The sequence below is a fragment of the Pelobates fuscus genome, chromosome 3 (assembly GCF_036172605.1).
Source record: "Pelobates fuscus isolate aPelFus1 chromosome 3, aPelFus1.pri, whole genome shotgun sequence".
NCBI classification, from domain to species: domain Eukaryota; kingdom Metazoa; phylum Chordata; class Amphibia; order Anura; family Pelobatidae; genus Pelobates; species Pelobates fuscus.
The window spans coordinates 256,290,802-256,315,081 of record NC_086319.1 but is presented as its reverse complement, the minus strand read 5'-3'; the positions used below and the strand labels follow the sequence as shown (position 1 = coordinate 256,315,081).

Here is a 24,280-nt window from a genome sequence, read left to right as displayed (position 1 = left end):
AATCTATAGTCTCTCCAGGAATCAGCAAGTGGGCATAAATTATTAGCCAAATATAGCCCTTGTAACAGAACACCAGAAACAACCCCGCACCCGACTCCCAAAAAGGACCTGATCGCTCCCTTATCCATTCCCAGAGACTGTAACGGATCCCATATACTCCGGCTGAGTATATCCGCTGAAGAGTCTCCCTAGTCCCGCAGAGTGAAAGTGTGATATAGCTCTTGTATCCCCAAGCATCAGCCAAAACTTGATGAAGGGTAAATCAGTCTGGTTAATTCAGGCAAAATGTACAGGTATTTATACAAGGATCCCCAGCATGGGGTCTCTAGTCATTCAGTCCTGAGCCCGCCCAGGCGTCTCTGTGTCTGAGAGATAATTGAGCTGCTAACCGGTGAACTAATTATCTCCCAGACACAGAAGAGGCTACATACAAATACCCCTCCAAAAAACGAAAAGAACATGGTATCCACACGAGTCATATATTCCATGAAAGAGGGAATCAGAGTGCCCATTCTGTGAAAATAGCGCTCTGATCCATGATTGTCCAAACGCCACTCGATTAACTTTTAGACCAACCGCTGTTAAAGTTCTTCCCAAAAATAGTTCCAGATGGTTAGGGCTAGGTCGTGGTCTTCTACCAGGGGTTCTAGTGGGTGGAAAAAGGGGGGCTCCCTCCATTTCACAGGGAGCGATTGTTCAGGCGGATGGGGGTAACATAACCTCCAAGAACCTCCTTTCTAGCTCTTTGGGAGAAGGCTTAAAAGAAGGGTGAAAAGTGACAGGGAGAGATTGAGAGTGAATATAGTTTTTTGGCCACATTTTGTTACATTGCTTCCCCCCAGTTCCTTGGTACAGCATACCCTGCTAGACCTACCCAGGTCGGCGTGGGGATGTCTGAAAAAGTGGCAGTTAGTGTTCAAGCTCTGTCTAGCAGGATAGACCATCTGTGTTATTGTTCTGTTTGCCTGGCCGGTATAACATAGTAAAATTGTACGGTTGTTAGGCCAGGCTCCATCGCAGCAATCAGGGGTTGTCTCCAGCTACTCGGTTCAGCCAGATGAGGGGGTTATGGTCCGTCATTAAGGTGAAGCACCGGCCGTACAGGTAAGGTTGGAGTTTTTTAAGAGACCACACCAGGGCAGAGCACTCTTTTTCAACAGTGGCATAACTGACCTCTCGGAAGTGACTTGCAACTAAGGAATGGGGGCTCAATCACCCCTAAGTCTAACATTTCCCTAATCTTCTTCAACATACTTGTCAGATTTCAAACAATCGATCCCGTGTTTCCCGATCGTATCATGTCTCCTGGTACCCTGGGCCGTCCGCAGGTTCTCCTGAACGGATTCCGTGAGAGCCTGCAGCCGGTCCCGGAGCTCCAGAATGTATGGCACAATGGGGGTTCCCTGTTCTCCGTTGTTTCCTTCCCAGTGTCTGCCACATTTGTTGGATTAAAGTGGCTGTAAAATGGGTTCCTTGATCTGATAGGATTTCTCTAGGAAGCCCAACCCGGGTGAATATCTTAACCAAAGCATCGGCTACCGTTTTGGCATGGATATTGGTGAGAGCTATAGCTTCTGGATATCAGGTAGTGTAATCTGCTACGGTTAAGATATGTTTCTTCCCTGATGGGTTTGGCTTACTTAGGGCCCCTATGAGATCCACTTCTACGCGGTGAAAGGGTTCATCTACTATGGGTAGCAATTTTAACTTCGCTTTGGGGTGGTCACCTCCCTTCCCTACCCGCTGACACGTATCACTTATAGGTCTCGAGTGACTCCAAGCCAGAAGAATGCTTGCGTGAGCCTATGGGTCGTCTCCCGAATGCCTAAATACCCTGCCATGGGAATATCTGTCTGAACTTCAATATCTCCACCCAGTATTTCCACTGTACTATTAGTTGTCTCTTAGGAACTTTGGCTGCCTCCCTCCCATCACCTTCTGTCACCCTGTACAAGTCTCCTACCCACTCAAACCATTCGGTCTCTAACCTTCCAGATGCCGCCTTTGCCTGTCTGCGGTACCCGGCTATTGTAGGATCTTCCCTGAGTTCCCTCCTGCCTTGGCAGTGACACTTGGCTGTGATGGTCCCTTAACGAGTTGTCCGCCACAGCCCTGCAGTTGCCTCTTAATTGCAGTAGTTCGCCACTTACACATACTTTTATTTATGAAAAGATATGAATGAAACGACTGTGCAGATGAATAGGTGTCATGTTTTAGCTTCTATTAGCTTAATGAACCATAAGTTAATAGCGTGCCCCTGTAATGACATTAAATGGCAGCCATAAATAGCAAAATGCAAAAAGACAGAGTTGGGATGGATAAAATAAAAGGAAGTCCATTAGTCGGGCTGTAATTGGAGAGAGGTGTGACTGTGGCACACATTAGGACAGGGGAAGTTGAGCAAAAACATTGTGCAAGGAACCATCAGCACGTTAATAACTTAGAAATGTTTTCATTTATAGAATGGCCTTGTAAATAATTCAATAAGTAACTTTTCATTTTTCATAACTGCTCTTAATTCCTACTCTACTGAGTGATGGTGGTGAAGAGGATAAATAATGTTTTAGTATGTGAACCAAGGAATAAAAGGTGTTGCTAAGGCAAAGAGTTAATGTAGAATAAAGAATGGAACTCTTTATTAGGGGTGAGCACAGGCATGAGAATAGATTGAGAAATTCAGAGGCAATTCTACATTTTTGTGTTTGTTGCAGAATATTGGAACGTGGATCAAGAACAAATCAGAAGTTGAGATTGTGGATCTAGTGCTGAAACTGCGAGATAAACTGGTACTGTGTACTAGCATGTCTGTGGGATTTCTAGTACATACTATATGTCATAATATCATTGCCACACAGTCTGCATTTGTGACTGAAATATATTTAGCAGTTATAATCAAATTGTTTAATATGAAGATTTTTTTGTTTGTTTAATATGACAGTTTTTTTTATGTTGTTTTCTAGTTCTTAGGATTTTGGTATAGGTGTTATTATCTAACTCAATTGTAGTCATATTATGGACCTCAGAAGGAGAAAGGGTTAGCTTAGCTTGGATAGGAATCTGCATCCCTGCATCCAGGTTTCACAGCTGGTACATTAACAAGCTTACTTTACCTTGTGCAATCCATATTCCAGATCAGGTATTAAAAGATGTTTACAAATAAATGAAGAGGCAAGAATGATATAGTTTACAACAATTCAGTGGCATCCACCTTTTAAGTGGGAAGTGGAAATCTGTGTTTTCTATCTCTTTACTATATATCTGCAAAGTGTTTTATCCCCTGGCCAAATACAATGATCTCACCGTTTGTTTTTTTATTTTTTTATTTTATTATATCATTCCAGCTCCGTGCTCACAGACAACACCTTCCTGTCAGCTCAGTCTCCCTGAATAGACTGAAGCATCACATAGATGCAGTCATAAGCTCTCTGCCTGACGATCTGCAGAGCATCTTACATCCTCACTGATTGACTTAGAGAACATCCTGCATCCTTGGAAAATAGATTTGTAAGGCTTCCATTATCTCACTGGCAGAGCTCCACAGAATAAGAGAATCTTTGGCTTTACTGAGAAGGACATGCACAGCATTCTGCATGCCCAATATGAGCATGCAGGATGCTGGACAGGTCTCTCTCTGAGAGCCCTAAGCACCATCCTCTATTCCCACTAAAAGAGCTCTGCAGCATAGAACTGCACAACAATCTGCATCCTCACCTGAACCGCAAAAAAAGCATCTATAGGTGAAGAGAGTTGGCCAGAATCCTGTATTTTCACTCAAAGTAACAAACTAGTCCTGCCTGCTTCCTAAGAGCAACACGCATTCTAAGCTATCCATCAAAGAGAGCTGTGCAGCATAATCATTGGGTTTTGTACTGCATAATCTTCATTCCTTCACAGAGAACCTGTACAGCATTCCACATGCTCACTCTCAATATTATATTGTTTGTGAAGGAAACTAAAAGAGTCATCGTGGCTAATTCAATAAGAAAAGACAGTGAGAATATATAGTGGCATACATACACAGGTGGCTTTCTCGTACATAGAGCAATAGATAGCTGTGTTCATTCTCAGTAAGACACATACAGCACCCTACCTCTTTAATGGAAGCAACCATCAAAGTAAGATTTTCATTGAGACACATGCACAGTATCCTACATACAAAAGAAAATACCTATACATTAATCTAATCCCTATTCAAATGAATGTATAATGGCCTATATGCCCAATGAGTTCAATGCACATTACATGAAATCCTCACTGAGATACCTGCACCATATACTATATATTCATTGAGATACCTGGACCCATATCTCCACTGAGATACATGCACGGTATCCATATATTATATGCCTGTTGAGATAATTGCTCGGTGGTCTGTATTGCCACCAGGTTACCTGCACTGTGTCCTATATCTTTAATAAGATACATGCACCGTGCCTTATATCACAGATAAGGTACCTGCACAGTATGTTTTATCTCACTAAGGTACCTGCACGTATGTCCTATATTCTTAATTAAATAGATATAGTTAGTATACTGAACTAAATGTGATGTCCTCTAACAATAATGAAGTCCTGCTTTATCCTCACTGAGGTACCTGCATAATGTCCAAAAGCCACCTGTGATACCCGCACAGTATGCTTTATCCCCACTAAATTATGTGCCCAGTATGTAAATCCACCTGAGGTACCTGCAGAGTATTCTTTATTCCCACTGCAGTACCTGCAATGTATGTCAAGCCAAGTGAGATACCTGTCCAGAATGCTTTATCCCCATTGAGGTATCCTAAAACTACTTGAGATACCTGCACAGTATGCTTTATCCTAACCACAGTATCTGCCTAGTATGTAAACCCACGTGAGATACATGGACATTATGCTTTATTCCCATTGAGGTATCCTAAATCTACTTGCGATACCTGCGCAGTATGCTTTATACCCACTACGGTATCTGCCCGGTATGTAAAGCCACGTGAGATACCTGCACAGTACGCTTCATCTCAACTGAAATATCTGCATAGTATCCTAAACCGAGAAACCTGCATTTTATCGCAGCTGTGTACTGAGAGGGATCTGCACAATATCCTAGCGTCTCACTGAGAGACGAGCACAGTCATATCTTCTTTCTGAGACTTGCACAGAGTCATATCTCCTCTCTGAGGCATGCATAGAGTCATATTTCCTCTCTGAGACCTGCATAGAGTCAAATCTACTATCTGAGACCTGCATAGAGTCATATATCCTTTCTGTGACCTGCACAGACTCATGTTTTCCTGCATGGCAGCACCTGTATAGTGCCATATATCCTCACCTAATGCACATTTCCTCATCAAGATTATCAGCCTATAATACAGCGATAGACAAAGTGGAGAAACACATTATTATCTTCTTTATACGAAATTGACATTTTGTCTGATGCTCAAAGGCAAGTATACTGCACACCCCTTTTAAGATTCATGCTTCATTATGCCATTCAATGAAAAATGTCAATCTGACTATGCTATCGCTAAAAAAGACAACAGATTGTTAATATTGTTTAGAAATGAGCCACTATATATGAATCTGTAAACGAAATCTGGAATTATTAAATTGACTAGAGCAAATTTTAAGCCAAGATGGTTGAATTGGAAACATTATTTGTTTTGATTGCTTGAAACCCTCCACCATTCCAGATTAATAAACAGATCCATACTAAAAAAAAATGCAGTAATCTAAAATACAATTTGAAAGTTGCTAAGTGAGGATATTTTAAGCTGGGAATTAAATAAAACATAATTTATACATAGGAACCATAGAAAGCACAATTGCAGCTGCACAGCAAAATCAACACACACATCTGTTAGGAGTTTAAGGTCGTTATGACAATAGGACAATGTTTGTAACTCTAATGGCCTATATTACTACCTTAGGCTGATCTTCTGATCATTTGTATTACAATTTTTTTTTTTTTTTTTTAATTCTTTATTTTTATTGTGCAGGTAGGTACAACCATAGTCAACACGCCACAACAGCGTTTATTTACATATGCATTCAGTTTAGGCAGTTGCATGAGTTCTTTGCACATTTTTAACATCTATAACCAAGCTTAACGTTACAAGTACATGAGTTATCTATTTTTTTTTTTTTTTTTTTTTTTTTTTTTTTTGTTTTGAATATGTTTATTGTTATCACATAAAGACATCGCAAACCTGCGATTAAACATAATGTTGCCTGCGCAGAGGCTCTTTATAAGATTAATTGCAGTATTGCCTGCGCAGAGGCTCAGTGTGCTGAAATGTAATTTGTGAATAAGCTGTTGCCTACGCAGAGGTCCAGTATGATTTTACAGGATGCCAATCATCGGTACTACCCTAGCATTTAAGTTCAGTGCTGCACTGCTGGTCAATTATAGCCTCTAGTAATCTATTTGTCTTGCATATTGAATGGGGAGCTTAAAAATAAAAACGTATGTTAAGAGCAAATACAGGCGCAACTAGTTGCTTGAATCGTACGGTGCGGTAAGCATATATGGCAGAGGTATTGCATCCGTCTGGCGATGATAAATCTTGTCAGTTAGTATTATAACAATGTCTGATTAATAGTACTATGCGAATGCTATGAAATAATGTACAAAAAGAATAATATATAATAAGAAATTAAATAAACTAAAAATGATCAATCTGTTATCATGAGGGGCATATACGATTTCAAGCTGTGGTGACTTACTGTTCAATGCAGCTGTCTGGTTATTAAGTATGCGGTTAGAAACGACTTTACAGCCTATTATGCAGCAATCTGTGAGTATGTGTGCATCAATAAGTAGTATCTATCCTTGGCTCCTAGGGACGTTATGGCAGAGCATTGTAGGTTAACATAGAAAAAAGTAAGAACTTAACTTGCTTATAAAATGTTTCTGATATGAATTACCAGGGAGCTTTCCCTTTGTGAATGTCTAACTGTTTAGGCAAAACGAATCCTAACTTGGTAGCCGAGCAATTACTTAATGTACCGCCCTGTACAGCACATTTTAGCTGAATATGTATATACTAAGGAGCAGTACATCGTTAAGCAGTAATAAGGGATATGAACTTAGACAAAGCTTATGCGTTTTTAAACTAGAGTCCTACATGTTCCGTTAATTCCCCACGGAAATGGGTGCTGATGCAATGTTCATATATGGAGGTGAGAAGGCTTGGTGAGGTAACTGTACATGGCTGGAACAGCATGACGGCCTGCGTGACCGTCTGTGAGGAGTCTCTTACTGTGTCACCATCGTACTGTCCCTGGGTCGCCAGGCCTCCGTTCGTCCCCCCCGAGCCGACTCCCGCCAGCCAGCCGGGTCCCCCGCGGCACTGTGGGCACTCAGGAGCGCAAACCGGCCTTTGGACCCAACCACAAAATCCGCGGGTCGACCGCTCCCTGCACCTCCCCAGCTGCACGTGAGTCCACTTGGAGCGCGCACTCTGCTGTCTCACCCGCTGCCGGCCTCATATTTGGCGCTGGTGGCTATCCCCCCCGACCACCGGTCCGTCGGGAGGGGCAGCGTTTGTCCCGCCCCACCGGGCTCGCGACATCAGGGACAAAAGCTCTCCGGGGACCCCACAGACCCGGAGGCTCAAGCGCCCACTCCACTAGCGGTCAGGGGCCTAGCTCGGGGGTCCGTCTGGTGCCCTGAACCTCCAGGGCCCGCACGCGGTGTTCCGGTCAGCCTCCCTTGTGTAGTCTTCTGTGTTCCCTCTCCTGTGGGATAGGTCTGCAGGCGGGCCCCTGTCTGGTGGCCTTTGCCTGTGTAGGGGATCGTGTGGACCCCACGCGGTATCTACCGCCCTGGAGTGTGTCGTCCCCATACGGCCGGGATTACCCCCACCGGCCGGGGGGGGAGCGGGGCCGGGCCCCCCCTTGCGGCTTTTGCTGTCCTCAGCGAAGAATTGCCGGGGTTCAGATGTCCCTGGCCCGTTGGGCTGCTATCCGTGTTACTACAGGTGCCGTGCATGTCCAGGCTTAATTTGGCGTGTAGGCCCGCTTTAGGAGTTTCGATGTTCCCATCTCAGTACCGGGTTCAGTGTGGTATCGTCAGGTAGCTGATCTGTTCCTCGTCAGTAATATGCAGAGGGATCCCGCTTTATCGTATTTTGTGTGTTCTTTTTAGCCGTTTTCCTGGGCTCAAGGCTGGGAGACATGAGGTGCTGCTGCCATTCAGCTTGGCGGCCCGGCCCCGCCCCCGTATTACAATTTTTATAAGCGGCAAAGCCCCTAATAAGTAAAATGATCGAGTTGATGGCGTGATTCTTTTATGAGTGGTTCAGTGTAGTGATTACGGCATATATTATCCCCTTTCCAGAGCTTTTTTGCTATACAGTATTTTGTGTAGTCTAGATTGGGAGGGATTTAATGGGAGAGATATTCATATTTGTAAAACAAATGTTATAGGTTCTGTCTATGACAACCTGTGCAGCGCTTACATAATGCTTTCAATCTGACATTTCTTGTGTGCCACTACTAGACCACATTATGAGGCTATTTGTACTGTCCAGTATGGTACATGTATATGTATGCATGCATGAAAATTATTTCCTAATTCTTGTATTGGTGTAAAATAAAAATGGATAAAAAATACGTTTGCATTGTGTTTCCAGAGGGAGTAATAAAAAATTTTAAAAAATGATGGACATAACAAGTTTTTAAAAATGTGATAAAAGTAATGTGAAAAATAAGAACTCATTTTTTTTTAGTTACAGGATAAATATAAAGTCTACCAAATGTGTTATCAAAGTCATGCAGCATAGAAAAAAAAGTTGTTCACTTAGTTAACTGCAATAAATGATACCAGCACATATTACATTCCTTCTCAGTTTGAACAAAAAGCCTCACAGTGCCCGCCAATCGCTCACACTCTGGCTAACACAGAAGATGGGCATGCATAACGAGTATTTAGGACCAGAGCAAATCTTTGGCATGTTTGAGAAGGTGGTAGGAGAACTCTGAGGATCTCAAGGATCACACTGTCCCTGTTGTATTAAGGAATTATGCTATCTTGGAATTGTAAAGCATTTATGGTTTCTGGATAATTCCAGTAATCAGCTAGCATGGTGTCAGGAAGATCATAGCTGAATTTCTTGCAGTTCTTGGCTCTGATGTCAAAAATATTCATAGCAGAACATAATTTCATTATACAGCAAACCAGTACGTAATGAAACCATTGATTGCACACATTTGCATAGTTGTACCATCTCTAGATTAAGGGCCCATAGGCTTGGTGCTGTAGCTTGTGATAGTTTTGACTAACAATACCTTAACTAGGTGTTGCGGATCACATCCAAACACGTTAATACCGTCTTTACATGAGGGCTTAAAATTTAAGTTCTATGCTACTAGACAGACTTTAAAAGTCAAGGGTCAATTTCTACTCACCAAAGCTAAATATTCACTCGCCAGTTGCTATTGACGAGTAGAAATTTATATATATATATATATATATATTTGTCTAAGGGGCAAATAGCCGTATATGGAGTAGGGTTCAAGTAAGAACGTAGGATAGTATAAAAGAGCAAAGTCGATTGTGGTGTGCCGATACCGACGATATGGTAGGCCTGTAAATAAAGAGAGCCCACCAAGGAGTAATAAAAGTAAAGAAAATAGAAGGAAAAAGAAAGTGTTGAGAATGAGGAGTGGGTGGGAGGGTCATTCAGACGCTGACCGTGATCGGTGTGGAGTCAGGTAAGGGATGTACCTTATATAGGGGAGTGATTTAATCTAGGCCCCTCCCACAAATACAGGCCAAACGGCCTTAATACTTGTGTAAGGGGCAAATAGCCGTATATGGAGTAGGGTTCAAGTAAGAACGTAGGATAGTGTAAAAGAGCAAAATCGGTTGTGGTGTGCCGATACTGACGATACGGTAGGCCTGTAAATAAAGAGGGCAAAAATGAATAACCAAAGATTTAATACAGTCAACAAATATATATATGGTTAAAATAGAACAATAAAAATAAAAGAAAGGGTGCGCCTTTAATACAGAAGAATATGTATAAAAATAAACATAAAAGTAGTTACAAATAAAGTCCACAGTGAGAGAGGTTCTTGTGGGACAACGGTATTTTCGTCTCAGGTGTAGGTTGAATTTTTCAGTGCGCCATATGGAGAGAAGAACAGAAAAGAAATCCAATGGTACAGTACGTAAATATAAATGGATATATGAGAGTATATAATTATTACTCACAATTTCCAGAGCTAAAATCCAGCTCTGGTATGAAATGCGTGAAGTGGAATGATCCCCACTCAAGGATATATGGAGTAACAGTAATCCAACGGTGGTTTCAGCCGAAAATAAAAAGATAAAATATATAGTGCTCTCTGTTTAACTAAAATATAAGTTAAAAGAAGGTATAAAATGTACTCACCATATGTTGAGCAGGCTTATCCTGCTCGGTGTATGACGTTTGGGTGGTATAATCCCCACCTAAGGATTCTTTTGGCGTGTTCTTATGAGATGGTAAAAACAAAAAAGTCAGATTAAAAATAGAATAAAATAAAATGAATAACTGAAAAGGAAAATGGCCACTAAAGTTTTTAGGGCTAAAATTCCTTTATTGTAACAGTAATAAAATATATAAGATAGGGGCGGAGCTTAGCGGCCAAGCTGAGCGGTTGCATGCCAGACGAGCTCCGGGCCAAACGGGCAAAATCAGTGAAAATTAAAGCGACTACTCTCCACAATGCCAGTTTACCTACCCCGGGGACATAAGGTTACCACCACAGCAACGCACAATCGACAAAACGACCACACTCAGCGTATACAACGCGTGGATGGGCCCGAGGTTAAGCTGAGGCCTGCTCGGACGGCGCACGGGAGGCGGCCGCTCTCTCCTCCGGCAGCGATGCCTCTCACCGAAGGTCCCCCTGACGACACATGTCCTCCCCCCCCCTGCCGGTGAGGGATATCCCAGCAACAAAAGCCTGCAACCCTGAACTGAGATACCAAACTCAACATGCAGACACAATTAAAATGGCGGATGCCTCGTGTTCACGGGGCCAGCAACTCGACTTGGAGTCCAGACTGGACAGACTCTTCACGGAATTCTGGGCCAAGCTGACCAACAGAATGCAGACCACCACGCTGGAACTGCCTACCGCAACGGTGTCTCAACGCTCACAACCTCCGGCGGCAACACGAAAGAACCTGCCAATGAGGACCAGAAAAGGCCCAAAGCAGAACCGGAGACCCGGGCAAAACACCAAGATCCCCATTACCACACGGTATTCCAAGAAATGCAGGTCTGGGACCGATCATCGGCCTGACAACGCCGGCCACTTCTCCACCCACACACACGGCACATCGAGTCAACCCGGGACTTACCCGTACAGACCAACCCAAATGGAGACAAGGTGCTGGAGAGTGCTGGCGGATCATCGAGACCGGAGGCATATTGGACCCAGGATGCCGTGCTGGACTATGCATTCCCCCTGCAAGGGGTAGGGTGACTATACACTATAAACTCTCAGACGGGCACCAGCCTCTAATTTATGCCCCATGTACCCGTAAGAGACTTGTGGATCCTCTGTGGCACGTATACTACACCACACTCCTCGTCTTATCCATCGCTCTACTTTATCTGTGCATGTTAGTTAATTACTCTATCACCAACTGAGGCAACTGCTATCTGTTTTGTATCTGATGGCTAGATAACCCAGAATAGCCTGCAACACTAGCTTAAAGTACTATTTACAATTGTGACCTAGGGCAGTTTACCTAGCTTGGTGAGACCACCTATTGAAAATGGTGATAATCAATCATATGCATCTCATGGAGCAAAGTGTTTCTTTAACTTGTGAGCTTACTGTCTACCCATGTGTTACCAAATGTCTGACTATAATAATTTAGCATGTTACCAACCGAATCTTATGATCCATAGCTTGTATTTTCAAACTAAAGTTTAACAACAAAATTTTTTAAAAATGAGGCATCGCAATTCTGGAAATGTAACTTAATCTTGCTGATTGAGGTATCAACCCTATACTGTAAATCACTCGTACATTTCCCCCAATTTCTCTCATGTACCCCATCTTATATGCCTTTAATAAAAGAAAGATTGACAAACAAAAAATATATAAAATAATCTCTAAACGCGTTTTGCCAACAATAGGCTTCTTCAAGTAGAGTATAATGAAAAGGCATGAACCTGACTAACAGTGCTTTATATAAGAGACCATAATTGTATTGAAATTACAAATTTCCCGCCAAAATTACGTCATATTAAACTTAGTTTTTAACTACATAACAAAAAAGAATGGCATTAATAAGAATAATAAACAGACATAATTACAAGTAATAAATGTACATAGATATGTAAAACGAGGTTTTAAAATAGTATAAAACGATATTGAAAAAAGTCACGTGACGCGCGGCTAGAATTACTTCCGCGTCACGTGACAAGTGGAACGCATGCGTCACCATATTGGTGGAACGCATGCGAGGCCGGCCGGGCAGGCCGCGTCACTGAAGGGGAGGAGCCCCTTCAGTGATCGCAAAAACGGAGCGATATCAGTATGCTGTCTGCTCGTATAGGCGAGCAGACAGCATACCAGCAGAAGACCATAATGGGCTATATGTTCAAAGCCCGAACAGGGGGAGAAGGAGATTAACTCTTGAGACGAGACAAAGCATTGTCAAGCTCCCCAAATACAAAAAGCATAAATATACATTATATTGAGTAGCCTAATATATTAATTCTTATAATATAATACATAAACTTGTTAGATACACCTAATAGTGAGCACAAAGTGGAATAAAATCAAAACAGAATATGCTGAAAATAAAATCAAATAAAATCCAAAATATATATACGGTAATATATATATATATATATATAAATAAATATAAAAATAAGAATAAAAATAATTATGAACCAGAGAGAGGGACTGTTAAAATAATAAAATAATTTTTATAAAAAGTTAAACAGGTCAAAGTCTATATTAAGGCCCTGTGGGGCAAGGGTCTTTAAATTAAATGCCCATTCCATCTCTTTGCTGCCTAAAATCTTTTTAATATCACCACCTCTCCAAGGAATACTACAAGTGTCTATACCTATGCATTTGAGGAGTTTGGGATTTTTTCCATGTTTTAAAAAATGTTTAGATACAGAATGATTTTCATAACCTTTTAAGATATTCCTGCAGTGTTCTGCCAGTCTGGTTTTTAGTTCTCTAGTGGTCATGCCCACATATTGAAGCCCACAGGGACATTCTAATAAATAGATAACATTCTTTGTGTTGCAGTGAATAAAATCTTTTATAGGATATGATCTTTGGGTAATACATGATTTAAAAGAAGTGGTTTTTGATTTAATAGTTGTATCCGTGCGTTTACAGACTATGCAACTATTACATTTAAAAAAACCTTTGGGTTTGCTTAAAAAGGAAGGGGAACGGAAAGAAGAGGTAGTATGTATGTATTTAGTATAGTTTTTTGTGAGGATGGACTTGAAGCTGGGTGCTCCTCTGATTATAACCTGTGGTTTATCGGGAATTATACCAGCTAGAGTCTCATCCTGTTTCAATATATGCCAATGTTTGTTAATAATCTTCTTCATAACACTATTTTTGTTATTGAAGTCAAAGATGATTGGCATTTTTAGAGGTTTTTTTCTCTATATATTTCAGAAGATCTAATCTCTCTCTCTCCCTAACATTTTTTATGGTTTGATTTAAATTGGTAAGGGGATCATTTATTTGGGAGAATTTATTTAATAGCATTTGGGATTGGGCTTCAAAATCCGAAGTTAAAGAACAGTTCCTATGAAGACGAGGGATTTGACTCTTGGGTATTCCATGGAGCCATGGTTTATAATGGCAGCTCAACATGTCGATTACATTATTTGTACATACTTTCTTAAAAAACGTTTTTGTGTTAATCTTATTATTTTGAATAAAAATCTCCAGATCTAAAAAGTGTATAAAAGATTGGCTATATTCATGGGTTAAAACTTTCCCATTATTGTTTTGATTCAAAAAGGTTAAAAACTGATTGAGGGAGTTTTCGTTACCATCCCATATAAAAAAAAAAATCATCAATATATCTAAAATATGTGACCAGGTTTGCCTGCCAGTCATGCTCTCCAAAAATGGCCATGGATTCACACTCTGCCATGAAGAGATTAGTGTAACTGGGTCGCCATAGCCGTCCCTTGTAATTGAAGATAAAAAGTGTCCAAGAACCAAAAATAGTTATTTTTTAAAATGATGAATGGTGACTTTTTTCAATATCGTTTTATACTATTTTAACACCTCATTTTACATATCTATGTACATTTATAACTTGTAATTATGTCTGTTTATTATTCTTATTAATGCCATTCTTTTTTTGTTATGTAGTTAAAAACTAAGCTTAATATGACGTCATTTTGGTGGGAAATTTGTAATTTCAATACAATTATGGTCTCTTATATAAAGCACTGTTAGTCAGGTTCATGCCTTTTCATTATACTCTACTTGAAGAAGCCTATTGTTGGCGAAATGCGTTTAGAGATTATTTTATATATTTTATTACTGTTACAATAAAGGAATTTTAGCCCTAAAAACTTTAGTGGCCATTTTCCTTTTCAGTTATTCATTTTATTTTATTCTATTTTTAACCTGACTTTTTTGTTTTTACCATCTCATAAGAACACGCCAAAAGAATCCTTAGGTGGGGATTATACCACCCAAACGTCATACACCGAGCAGGATAAGCCTGCTCAACATATGGTGAGTACATTTTATACCTTCTTTTAACTTATATTTTAGTTAAACAGAGAGCACTATATATTTTATATTTTTATTTTCGGCTGAAACCACCGTTGGATTACTGTTACTCCATATATCCTTGAGTGGGGATCATTCCACTTTACGCATTTCATACCAGAGCTGGATTTTATTGTGAGTAATAATTATATACTCTCATATATCCATTTATATTTACGTACTGTACCATTGGATTTCTTTTCTGTTCTTCTCTCCATATGGCGCACTGAAAAATTCAACCTATACCTGAGACAAAAATACCGTTGTCCCACAAGAACCTCTCTCACTGTGGACTATTATTCTGAACTTTATTTGTAACTACTTTTATGCTTATTTTTATACATATTCTTCTGTATTAAAGGCGCACCCTTTCTTTTATTTTTATTGTTCTATTTTTACCATTTATAAGGGTTTGGAGGGTACTCCCTTGTTTATAGGTGTGCTGCCCATTTTATATATTTTCATATTTGTGGCACTTTAGCGCTGATCCTATTTCGATTTAAATATATATATTCAATTATCCAGACGTTTCTTTAAAAGCATTTCTTAATTCTTGTGTAGGTTTTGGTATGTAAGTTGTATATGCGGATGACTTCCAACGCCCCAGTGATTTAATGATATGTACCGGAATGTTAGCGCTGGAAGCTGTGGAGGCCGCCCCTACGCGGAAGGAGTGACCTGAGTAGTGAGAAGGGTTAAAACCTAGTATGGTTAACATGGATCGGATGTATTTCATGAAAGTTGTGGTAGTGAGTACAGAGCCTTTTAGTGAGAATAGGTGTAGTGACATTGATGTTGTGGTAGGCTTATGCAATATATGATCATATAATGTAACTAAACCCCCATTATTTTTTGCCTAGGCAAGGTGTTTTTAAATATAACTATTACAATCTCTAAGATTTGAAATCATTGTTTAGTGAATAAGCGAGTGCGCTGTATTATATATATATATATATATATATATATATATATTCGAGTTAGGAGTAAAAAAAAAGCCATATAGAGTGATAGAGAGAAATATGGGAATAGCGTAATACAGAATGGAAAAAGTCGGTTGTGGTGTGCTGGAACCGACAATGCTGGTAGGCCTGTAAAATAAAGAGGGCCCACCCAAGCGTTAAAGGGAGAAGAAAAAGAGGTTATGATTGAGTAATAGGAGTGGTGGGAGGAACATGCAAATCGCTAGACCAAGAACGGTTCCTCTGTAGATTGAGGCCACTCAGAGTTAGTGGCATCTTTAAAAAGCAAGTAAATAGGTCTGGGCAGATAACTGGTTAAAACCTCTCTATTTCACCTTACTTGGTATATTTTTACTGTCAGCATGACAAAATACCAAATTATCATCTTAGATATAAGAGGTATGGATGAAAATAGATGTCCCGGCACAGCCAGCCCTGCCTGAAACCTATGATCTATTCATTTTGCCTGTTTGGTGTTTCCTGCCGGATCTTTGCTTCGCTACTGACTGATTTCCTGGACTCTGACCTCTGCCTGCTTTACCGACTACGTTACTCTGCTGCCAGCCCTGACTTCTGCTTCTCGTCTGACACTGTCTTTGGATTACCCCTTTATCTGTACTGTGTTTTTGGATTTTGTCTCCTCCTTGTGCCATCTCCTGCAACTGGGCTCCAACTCCTGGTAAACTGTTACATAAGTCCCAAGGTGACTGTTACAATAGAGCTTATCGTCATTTTAATCAATTACCAGTATGAGCCATACAGTGTGATATCCACTCACGAAATCTGTGGCAAGTTATAATCAGAATGAATAAGAAATACAACTGTATAGGATATTAATGGTGAGGTGGAGACTTAGATCTTATTTAATTTCAGTTTATTTCATAGCATTGGAATAAACTCGATCTGTCTGTAATGGGGGGGGGGGGGGGGCGTAGTGTTTGGCTGCCGGACACACCCATTTTGGGCTATCGTGTGGGAGTGTACAGACCCACCAGCCAGTAATTGGAGATGAAACTAGCGTAGCCACACACGGATGAGCTATTGCATACCCTCCCCACGTGGGCAGAGTCCAATAAGAATAGGGGAGGAGGTATTCTTCCTGGTAGTTACACCTCCCAGCCGGGACATACAGATGAGCGATCACCCCCCCCCCCCCACGTGGGCAGTGGCCAATATGATTAGGGGAGGAGGTACTCTTCTTGGTTGACAAATATACAACTTAGCACCGCCCCTCTCCGTACGAGCTCAATGAGAATCATAGAGAAACATACATCTCGAGTATGAGAAGGTAACATTCACATACAATCTCCCTCCTCACTGCACAGAAATTAACACTCAACAGCTAATTGCCAATTAAGGACTTATAAAAATGGATAGTTGGGCAGGTTCACAGACATTTGTCCTGACGACGGCATGCTGACACGCCGAAACGCGTATTGAGCTATTTTTTGTTTTAAACACTTATTCACTTGGTAGCACTTAATGCACCTGTTAAGATTTATTTAATTGTTTTCTCTTAGGTTCAGGAAGGGAGAGAGGTTCATATAATATATGATGAACAGTATTTACTTAGTACATAAAAGTGGACAGATAAGTTCAGTAAAATGGTGATTGAGCTAACAAGTGTATTGGAAACCAACCACCAATAACCCCTAATTAGGATCAACCGAAGAAAAGCTGCTTTAGCAGATGATCCCCATGAGGGCTACGCATGATGTATGTACAGTGAATGTATGTACAGGTTAATATTGTATTTCTTAACCCTATGTATCGACCTGAGTATGAGACTAACCTAAATTAATATAACCAGTTGCGACACCTACTATGTAGGGGAGCCAAATTGAATTCCGTAGTATAGAAATTGATATCCTAGCAAGGGGCCTCATACCGTAAGCTGAAGGAGGTATTGCTGTTTTGCTATGTTTAATGAAATGGCTGAATATATTAGTATTGAAATTCGCCAAGAATTATCAAAACATAGTTTGTAGAAACAGTTAAGTAAGCCACAGTTTGCCAGCCATAGTGGCTTCTATGAGTACGAGGAGGAGTGGCTTAACTTAATGATGACGTTAGTATAACAATTATGATATTATCACCATGAAACTGATGTGTGGTATCGCGACTTGTCTGTATGCTACTTCACTTAAAGATGTAAAACTTCTTGAAAAAGAACAGATAGCACGTCAGAAAGTCAAGATCCCTTTTGATATCTTGAATGTACCGGAACATGTACCTAATATTGACTTATTTTATGTATGCTCAAATGCATATGGAGGACCTAGCGAGGGTCAGCGTAAAGATACAAGCCCCTTGTTAAAAAGTAAGAGGTTTTGAATAGTATTTTGTAGATGTAAAGGAGAACCAGAGTGAGGCCTTGAATTTGATATGAACTTGAATGAAACATAATGTTGAATACCTGAAAACATAAATTCATAGAGAAACCTTTTTTTTTTTTTAGTATATGACCTGCTAATGACTTCTAGCTGAATGGTATTGTAATGATTGACATATACATGTTTGACTGATATTAGTTTAACACCACATGACTTTTTAATACATATTACTGTACCAGAAGGAACTTACCTTTACCTCATAGTACCTGCCACATTAAAGCTTTAATACATTTAATTTTGCGGGCATTACAGATTAACGTGCAAGCTCTTTAAACCTATTTTATAGAATAATAAACAACAGGACAGGTTTCCAATTCTAGACAAAATTCTAATTCTAAGCAGATGCTTCCCTTCTATAAGCCTGTTTAGCGGTACATATGTATATATTGTGAATGGGTAATTTGGTTATCTAGCTGTTGGTACCGTATGTGCCTTCTAATCTTTCTCCTGTGATGTGAGGGATAGTCCAATGTCTAATGGAAGTAGGACTAGCTATGACCCCTTTGCATGAAGGTGTATCGGACCTAGCAGGAGTGCTGGGCAGGCACAGGTCTTTCCACCTTCTTGTCATTGAGACATGTTTGAATAACAAAGTAATTAGTGTATACCCTTATAACGTACTGGCTTACTAGTTAATGCCAAGAGGCGAAACGATTAAACTTGATTGGTGACGGGGAGGCCCTGCTAGATGCTCTATCTATGCGTTGGAGCGAGGGGAGCAAGCGCAATTACATGACAGAAAATTCTTGTCAGGGGTCCATTTACCTATTTGTATAATGTGATGCCTTTGACGTCACAAATCCTAATCTTTATGATGCCCATCTATCACAAAGCTCTCACACTTCAAAGAGTTTTGGTTTTGATTCAACCAGACTCGTGTCTGCAATTTTGGCTATACGTTAGATTTCTGACACATCCTAAACTCTTCTTCACCGCTCTATACAATGGAACTTTGTAAGATTCCGTTAGTTTTAAAAAAAGTTAAATTAATTACTTAGTGTTATCTGTCATTTGTAATCCTGTGTCTGGTTTTCTTGTGTGAAACTGTTTGTAGCACATAGTAATGTTACACATGTGATTTATACATGTCTATTACACATATTCCACTAACGTTAGTAAATAATATGACATCTCTTCATTGATATTATATCCATGAATATGCTATTATTAACTATTAATATTTATATATAATTAAACATAATTATAGTTATATGTGGATATTTGTCTCTGGGTTGTTGCATTCAACCCCCCTTGTTGCAGATATCATGTCTTATCTCTGCCAATTTTTACATTAGTCGCATTCCTAAGCTCAGGCTTGAGTGACTAGAGTACAGAGAGAAAAAATGTGTGTCTTTTTGTATTCTGTTACAAAATGGAGTCACTTCTGTTCTGATAGTGACTTACAGTATACACTTTTAAGTTCTGTCTTAACACAAAATGTCTCTTGACAGTATAAATATACTGACATGGTGCCCAGTCAGCCACTAACAAAGCTAACTAAGGGGATAGGGGTATGGTAGCGTAAAAGTACGTGTAAATTGACGTACTTGAGAAAAGTCAGTAATGCGGTTTAATATAAGAAGTGGATTGGAGCAGACCTATAGGGGTTAACGAGATGGTTGTAGGAAATGTGGTATGCGACGTAAAAATATAGATTTCCTGGTATACCTACAGGATATGTAGCGCAGTTAGTTTCAACCATAAGTAGGAGGCTGCAATAAAAAGTAGATACCTAGCACCTAAAGATGCGATGATGTAACGTACATGTGTGAATTGTATGGGCCAGCTCCTGGACCCAACTAAATTAATCTATTACAGACCTAACTAGCACTAGCATAGCATTGCCCTAAATTCTGAGCACCCTGTAACTTGTAAATAAATGTAGTATGAGTAATGCCCTTGATACCATTATCCTATATCCTATGACCCATTTTGCAAGAAAAACAGATACAAGTGAAAGCAGTAGTCCTAAATGATGCATCTAGTGGTATGATGAAATATACGAGGAGTATGTACGTGGCCCCCAAAACATATTATACAAAATTATTAATGTCGTCTGAGCCCATATGTTGCCAATGACCTGGGACCTCCTTGAAGGTAGAAAACAGATTCAAAGAATATAAAACATGGTAATAAAGGCAAAAGCGTATACTATACACTTAAGTAGCATCGAAGTGGGGGGGGCGGGGCCAGGCCGCCAAGCAAGATGGTCGCAGGACAGACCAGCTCCTGGCACTTACAAAGAAATAAGCATGGAAAATGAACTTTGGGCACAAAAAGCCGACCAGCTGAGGTGGACCACATCGGGGGGAGAGTACCGGACCCAGGGTGAGGCTGGCCTGCATGGTTTCAGTCCCCTGGAGGAAGAAACCTCACCGGCGCAGACGAGGCCTACTCCGGCGGTGAGTGGGGCAGACGGCCGCTGCCCCACTGTCCTGCTCATCGGTACTCAGCCAAGGCCGGACCCGATGGGAACTGGCCCCGTTCCCCCCCCCCTCTGGACCGGGGGGGTGATCCCGGTCCTTACTCCCGCATGCCCCGATCATCTAGGGCGCAGCAGCAGGGCCGCCCTGCTCAGACACCGAGACCCTGCAGACAAGATGGCGGATGGTAAAAGAGATGGCGCCAAAATCGGATCCACCACTGGCTTACCACCGAATCAAGCAGAGAGGCGCAGAAACAACCCACACCGCTCTCCCTTCAAAAGAACATACCTTCAAAAGAACATACCCAGCAAAAGGTGACTCCCTGATAAGGTATTTCTGCCCGATACACCTTTCCAACGGCTGCAGCGTCTGAAGACGGCCCAGCCATGAGGGGCAACAACATCAATGAACCCTCCATACCGCAGCGGAAATCTATGGGCAAAGTCCATAAGCTAAAAGAGGACATTTGCTGCAGGTTCCAGGGACGCCTGAGAAGTCTGCCATCGCCACGCTGCAACACTCGAAGCCAGGCTGCATGGTAACACCTGCTTTGGGCCCTCTCTTACCACTCTCCCCAGGGACTATACTAGGCACTCGGAGGGGACCGGCTGAGCAGCTGCACACGACCGGAGCCTGCCAGGCGCACACCTCGCTACAATTGGACTCCATTATCACACCTCTTCACATATGAACTGCATTATACAGGACAGAAGTGTGCACAGTAATAGTCTTTAACCTGTTGTTATTTCCTTTTACATTACTCCTCACAGAGTCTCTGCCTTTGCTTTTATATTATGTGAGACCAGCATAACTTGTGATAGCAACCCGAACCAGATCATACAAGGCAATATAATAACGGTTCACTTTTTTGTCTAAAATGCATTATTCACCCTATATAGCAGGAAAAGCAATGTAACATATTATGCAACCTTTACTTCTTTGAAATCAGATATTATACTGAGCTCCATGTGGTGTAGTTCAAACTCTACCAACTTAAACCCGGCAGGCTTTCAACCCCCAACCACTCATTAATTATGACCTTGAGTGTCCCTACCATAGATGCTGGAGGGCCTTAAACTTAAGCTTAAGCCGACCAGGCTGAGTATAGTCTACCCCAGCTGGCCTACTGCTATACTTAACACAGAGTTTAAAATACATGGCTAGTATAGCCCTCGGGGGTGCCCTCGAACCATCTTGCATGCTTGGTTTCTCTGGTTAAATCTAAGCCCTTTAGCTCTCAATAGGCACTACCTAACCTAGTGCTACTGACCATATGAGACGGTGCTTTGTGCGTAAAATCTCTTTTGAATAACGGGGCACAATTACAAATCGCGGCACAGACCGTACCAAGGGCATAACACAGTACACTCTACCGTAAAGCTAAAAGAGTAATACTATGCACTGTGATGCAACGTCCCAACATGACAGTTAATCTTCACGTGACCATAAAGCGACACATACCTGTGAATCAAATTATTATTTTCACTTGTCTTAATAAGCGTGAGAAATTATCCTGTTTATATAATTATTCAAAAAGTGCAATGTCATTAATGCCATGTAACTAAACGTGTTTAAGAACTTGAGTACACCAGCTATTGTGGCAGTGCGAACTCACATGTTAACCTCATGCACGAATAAAAATAAAGAATAAAAAAAAAAAAAAGTAGCATCGAAGTAAGCAGTAAAGGAAGCCACCAGCAGGTGATTAAGGATAAGGACCCTAACCTTAGTAAATTAATTATGATTATACACCAAGTGGAGAATTAAGGTAATGTACTATACTGAACTAGTGATAGCGTGCGTGTCCAAGACCCGGACATCCCTGAATATAGAAACAGATACAAGGAACAGTATTCCTACATCAGAAGTGGAATAGCAGTAACATAGGTGCAGAGAGCATAGAATAGACTGTGTTGATCCAGGTGAAGCAATATGAGAATTGAACCTGCAGGTGATTTAGGTTAAAGAACCGAGACTTAGTATTATAAGTATAGGAATACACCAGGCGAGCATTTGAGGTGTAATTGAGTGAAAACCTTAATGCCGAAATCACATTTATTTAAGTGAACCATATAAGGAGACTGATGAGTCATTTAATGGATAGTGAAATTGAGGCCCCAACCAAATGAGGGGGACCAATATGGGAAGGATAATTTCCTAGCGTGGGGAATATGTACATCATAGAAGAGAACAATGTTACATGACATACAAGCATAAACCAGGGATGAGGTAGTATAGCATTGAGAGTGTAAGTGATTTATGAAAGCAACATTTATTGATATGAAAGGCCTATACCAAAAGTGTGTTTTAGAGGAGTATTTGATAGTATGCAGAATTACAATAGTTAAAAGGACACTATAGTCACCAGAACAACTACAGCTTAATGTAGTTGTTCTGGTGAGTATAATCATTGCCTTCAGGCATTTCTTTACAAACATTGCCAGTGTTTACATTGCCCCTATGGACACTTCAAAGTGGCCACTCCTTAGATGGCCACTGGATGTGCTTCCTGGCTCAGTGCCGCATAGTAGGCAGCACTGCCGTTTAGCATCTTACCGCTCTGCATGGGGATGCTTAATTTTCCTCATTAAGATCTCAATGAGAAGGTGCTGATTGGCCAAAACTGTGTTTGCGCCCCCCCCACCCCCCTTGTCGATCTCAGCCAATCCAGTGCTTTCCCCGAGGCCAGGAATTTGGTATATTTTTTTGTGACTTGCTCTCTCAACAAAACAACTTGTTTAAATAATAATAATAGTATATGGGATTTCTGGTATTTGGCCTTTATAAGAAAGATTGTCAAGAGTTTCTAACAAACCCAGTGAGCTGCTTTTTAGAATAAAAAAAAAAAATCTTCCTTTCAACTTTAATAGTGAGGGAAGCATATGTTAGTCACCAAAACAACTTTAGCTTAATGAAGCAGTTTTAGTGTATAGATCATGCCTCTGAAGTTTCACTGCTCAATTAACTGATTTAGGAGTTAAATCACTTTTGTTTCTGTCCATGCAGCCCTAGCCACAGCTACCCTGGTTGTGACTCACACTGCATGCATGAAATAAAAATGGTTTCACTTGCAATCAGATGTAACTTACTTTAAACGTTTTTTTCTCCTGCTCTCTAAATTGAACTTTAACCCCTTAAGGAAGCATGACATGTGTGACATGTCATGATTCCCTTTTATTCCAGAAGTTTGGTCCTTAAGGGGTTAATCACTCACAGGAGGCTCCTATCTTGCAAGCTATTTGTGGCAGATACTGTTCAAAATTCATTAAAGGACTTTAACACTTCCCTGGCTCTCTGTTCCCTCTACCCTTCATGGGTTCTGCGAGCAGCGCTTCTCTCTGCACCAACCATAGTCTATACCATGAACCGGAGCATCTCAATCTCCGTCAGCGAGACTTGTCTCTGCTTCCCCTGGAACTCCAGCTCAGCCACGAACTGCACATTGGTCTGGTCATATTCACTCATGGTTCTCACCACTTTCCCAGTATCCTATGAGAGCACTTTTCGGAGGGGGCTACGCTCCAAGAGGGAAAAATCGCTAACTATAAGCCAGGGGGAGTCCCCTTGCCTTGTCCCCCCCAGAGATCCTGTAAAAGCACCACTATGTGACTACAAACGCCTTGAACTAATTTTGGCCAGGACTCTACTAGCAGCCGGTCTAAACTTTAACGGATCGAAGCACTATTTGGACAGATTGGGTGCTCTAGCAAGAGCTACTTAAGGATATAAGGGTTGTGGGGGTTTAATAC

General features: G+C 40.9%; 1 protein-coding gene across 1 annotated transcript in view; it reads left to right on the top strand.

Moving 5' to 3' along the window:
• DENND6B (DENN domain containing 6B) overlaps positions 1 to 5,932 on the top strand; it is a 61,142-nt gene extending 55,210 nt beyond the window's left edge. Inside the window, exons 19-20 of the mRNA XM_063448357.1 lie at positions 2,712 to 2,786; positions 3,342 to 5,932. Coding sequence (XP_063304427.1) covers positions 2,712 to 2,786; positions 3,342 to 3,464 — 198 coding nt within the window. The 3' untranslated portion in view covers positions 3,465 to 5,932. The remainder of the gene's footprint in view (positions 1 to 2,711; positions 2,787 to 3,341) is intronic.
• The last annotated feature ends 18,348 nt before the right edge of the window (positions 5,933 to 24,280 follow it).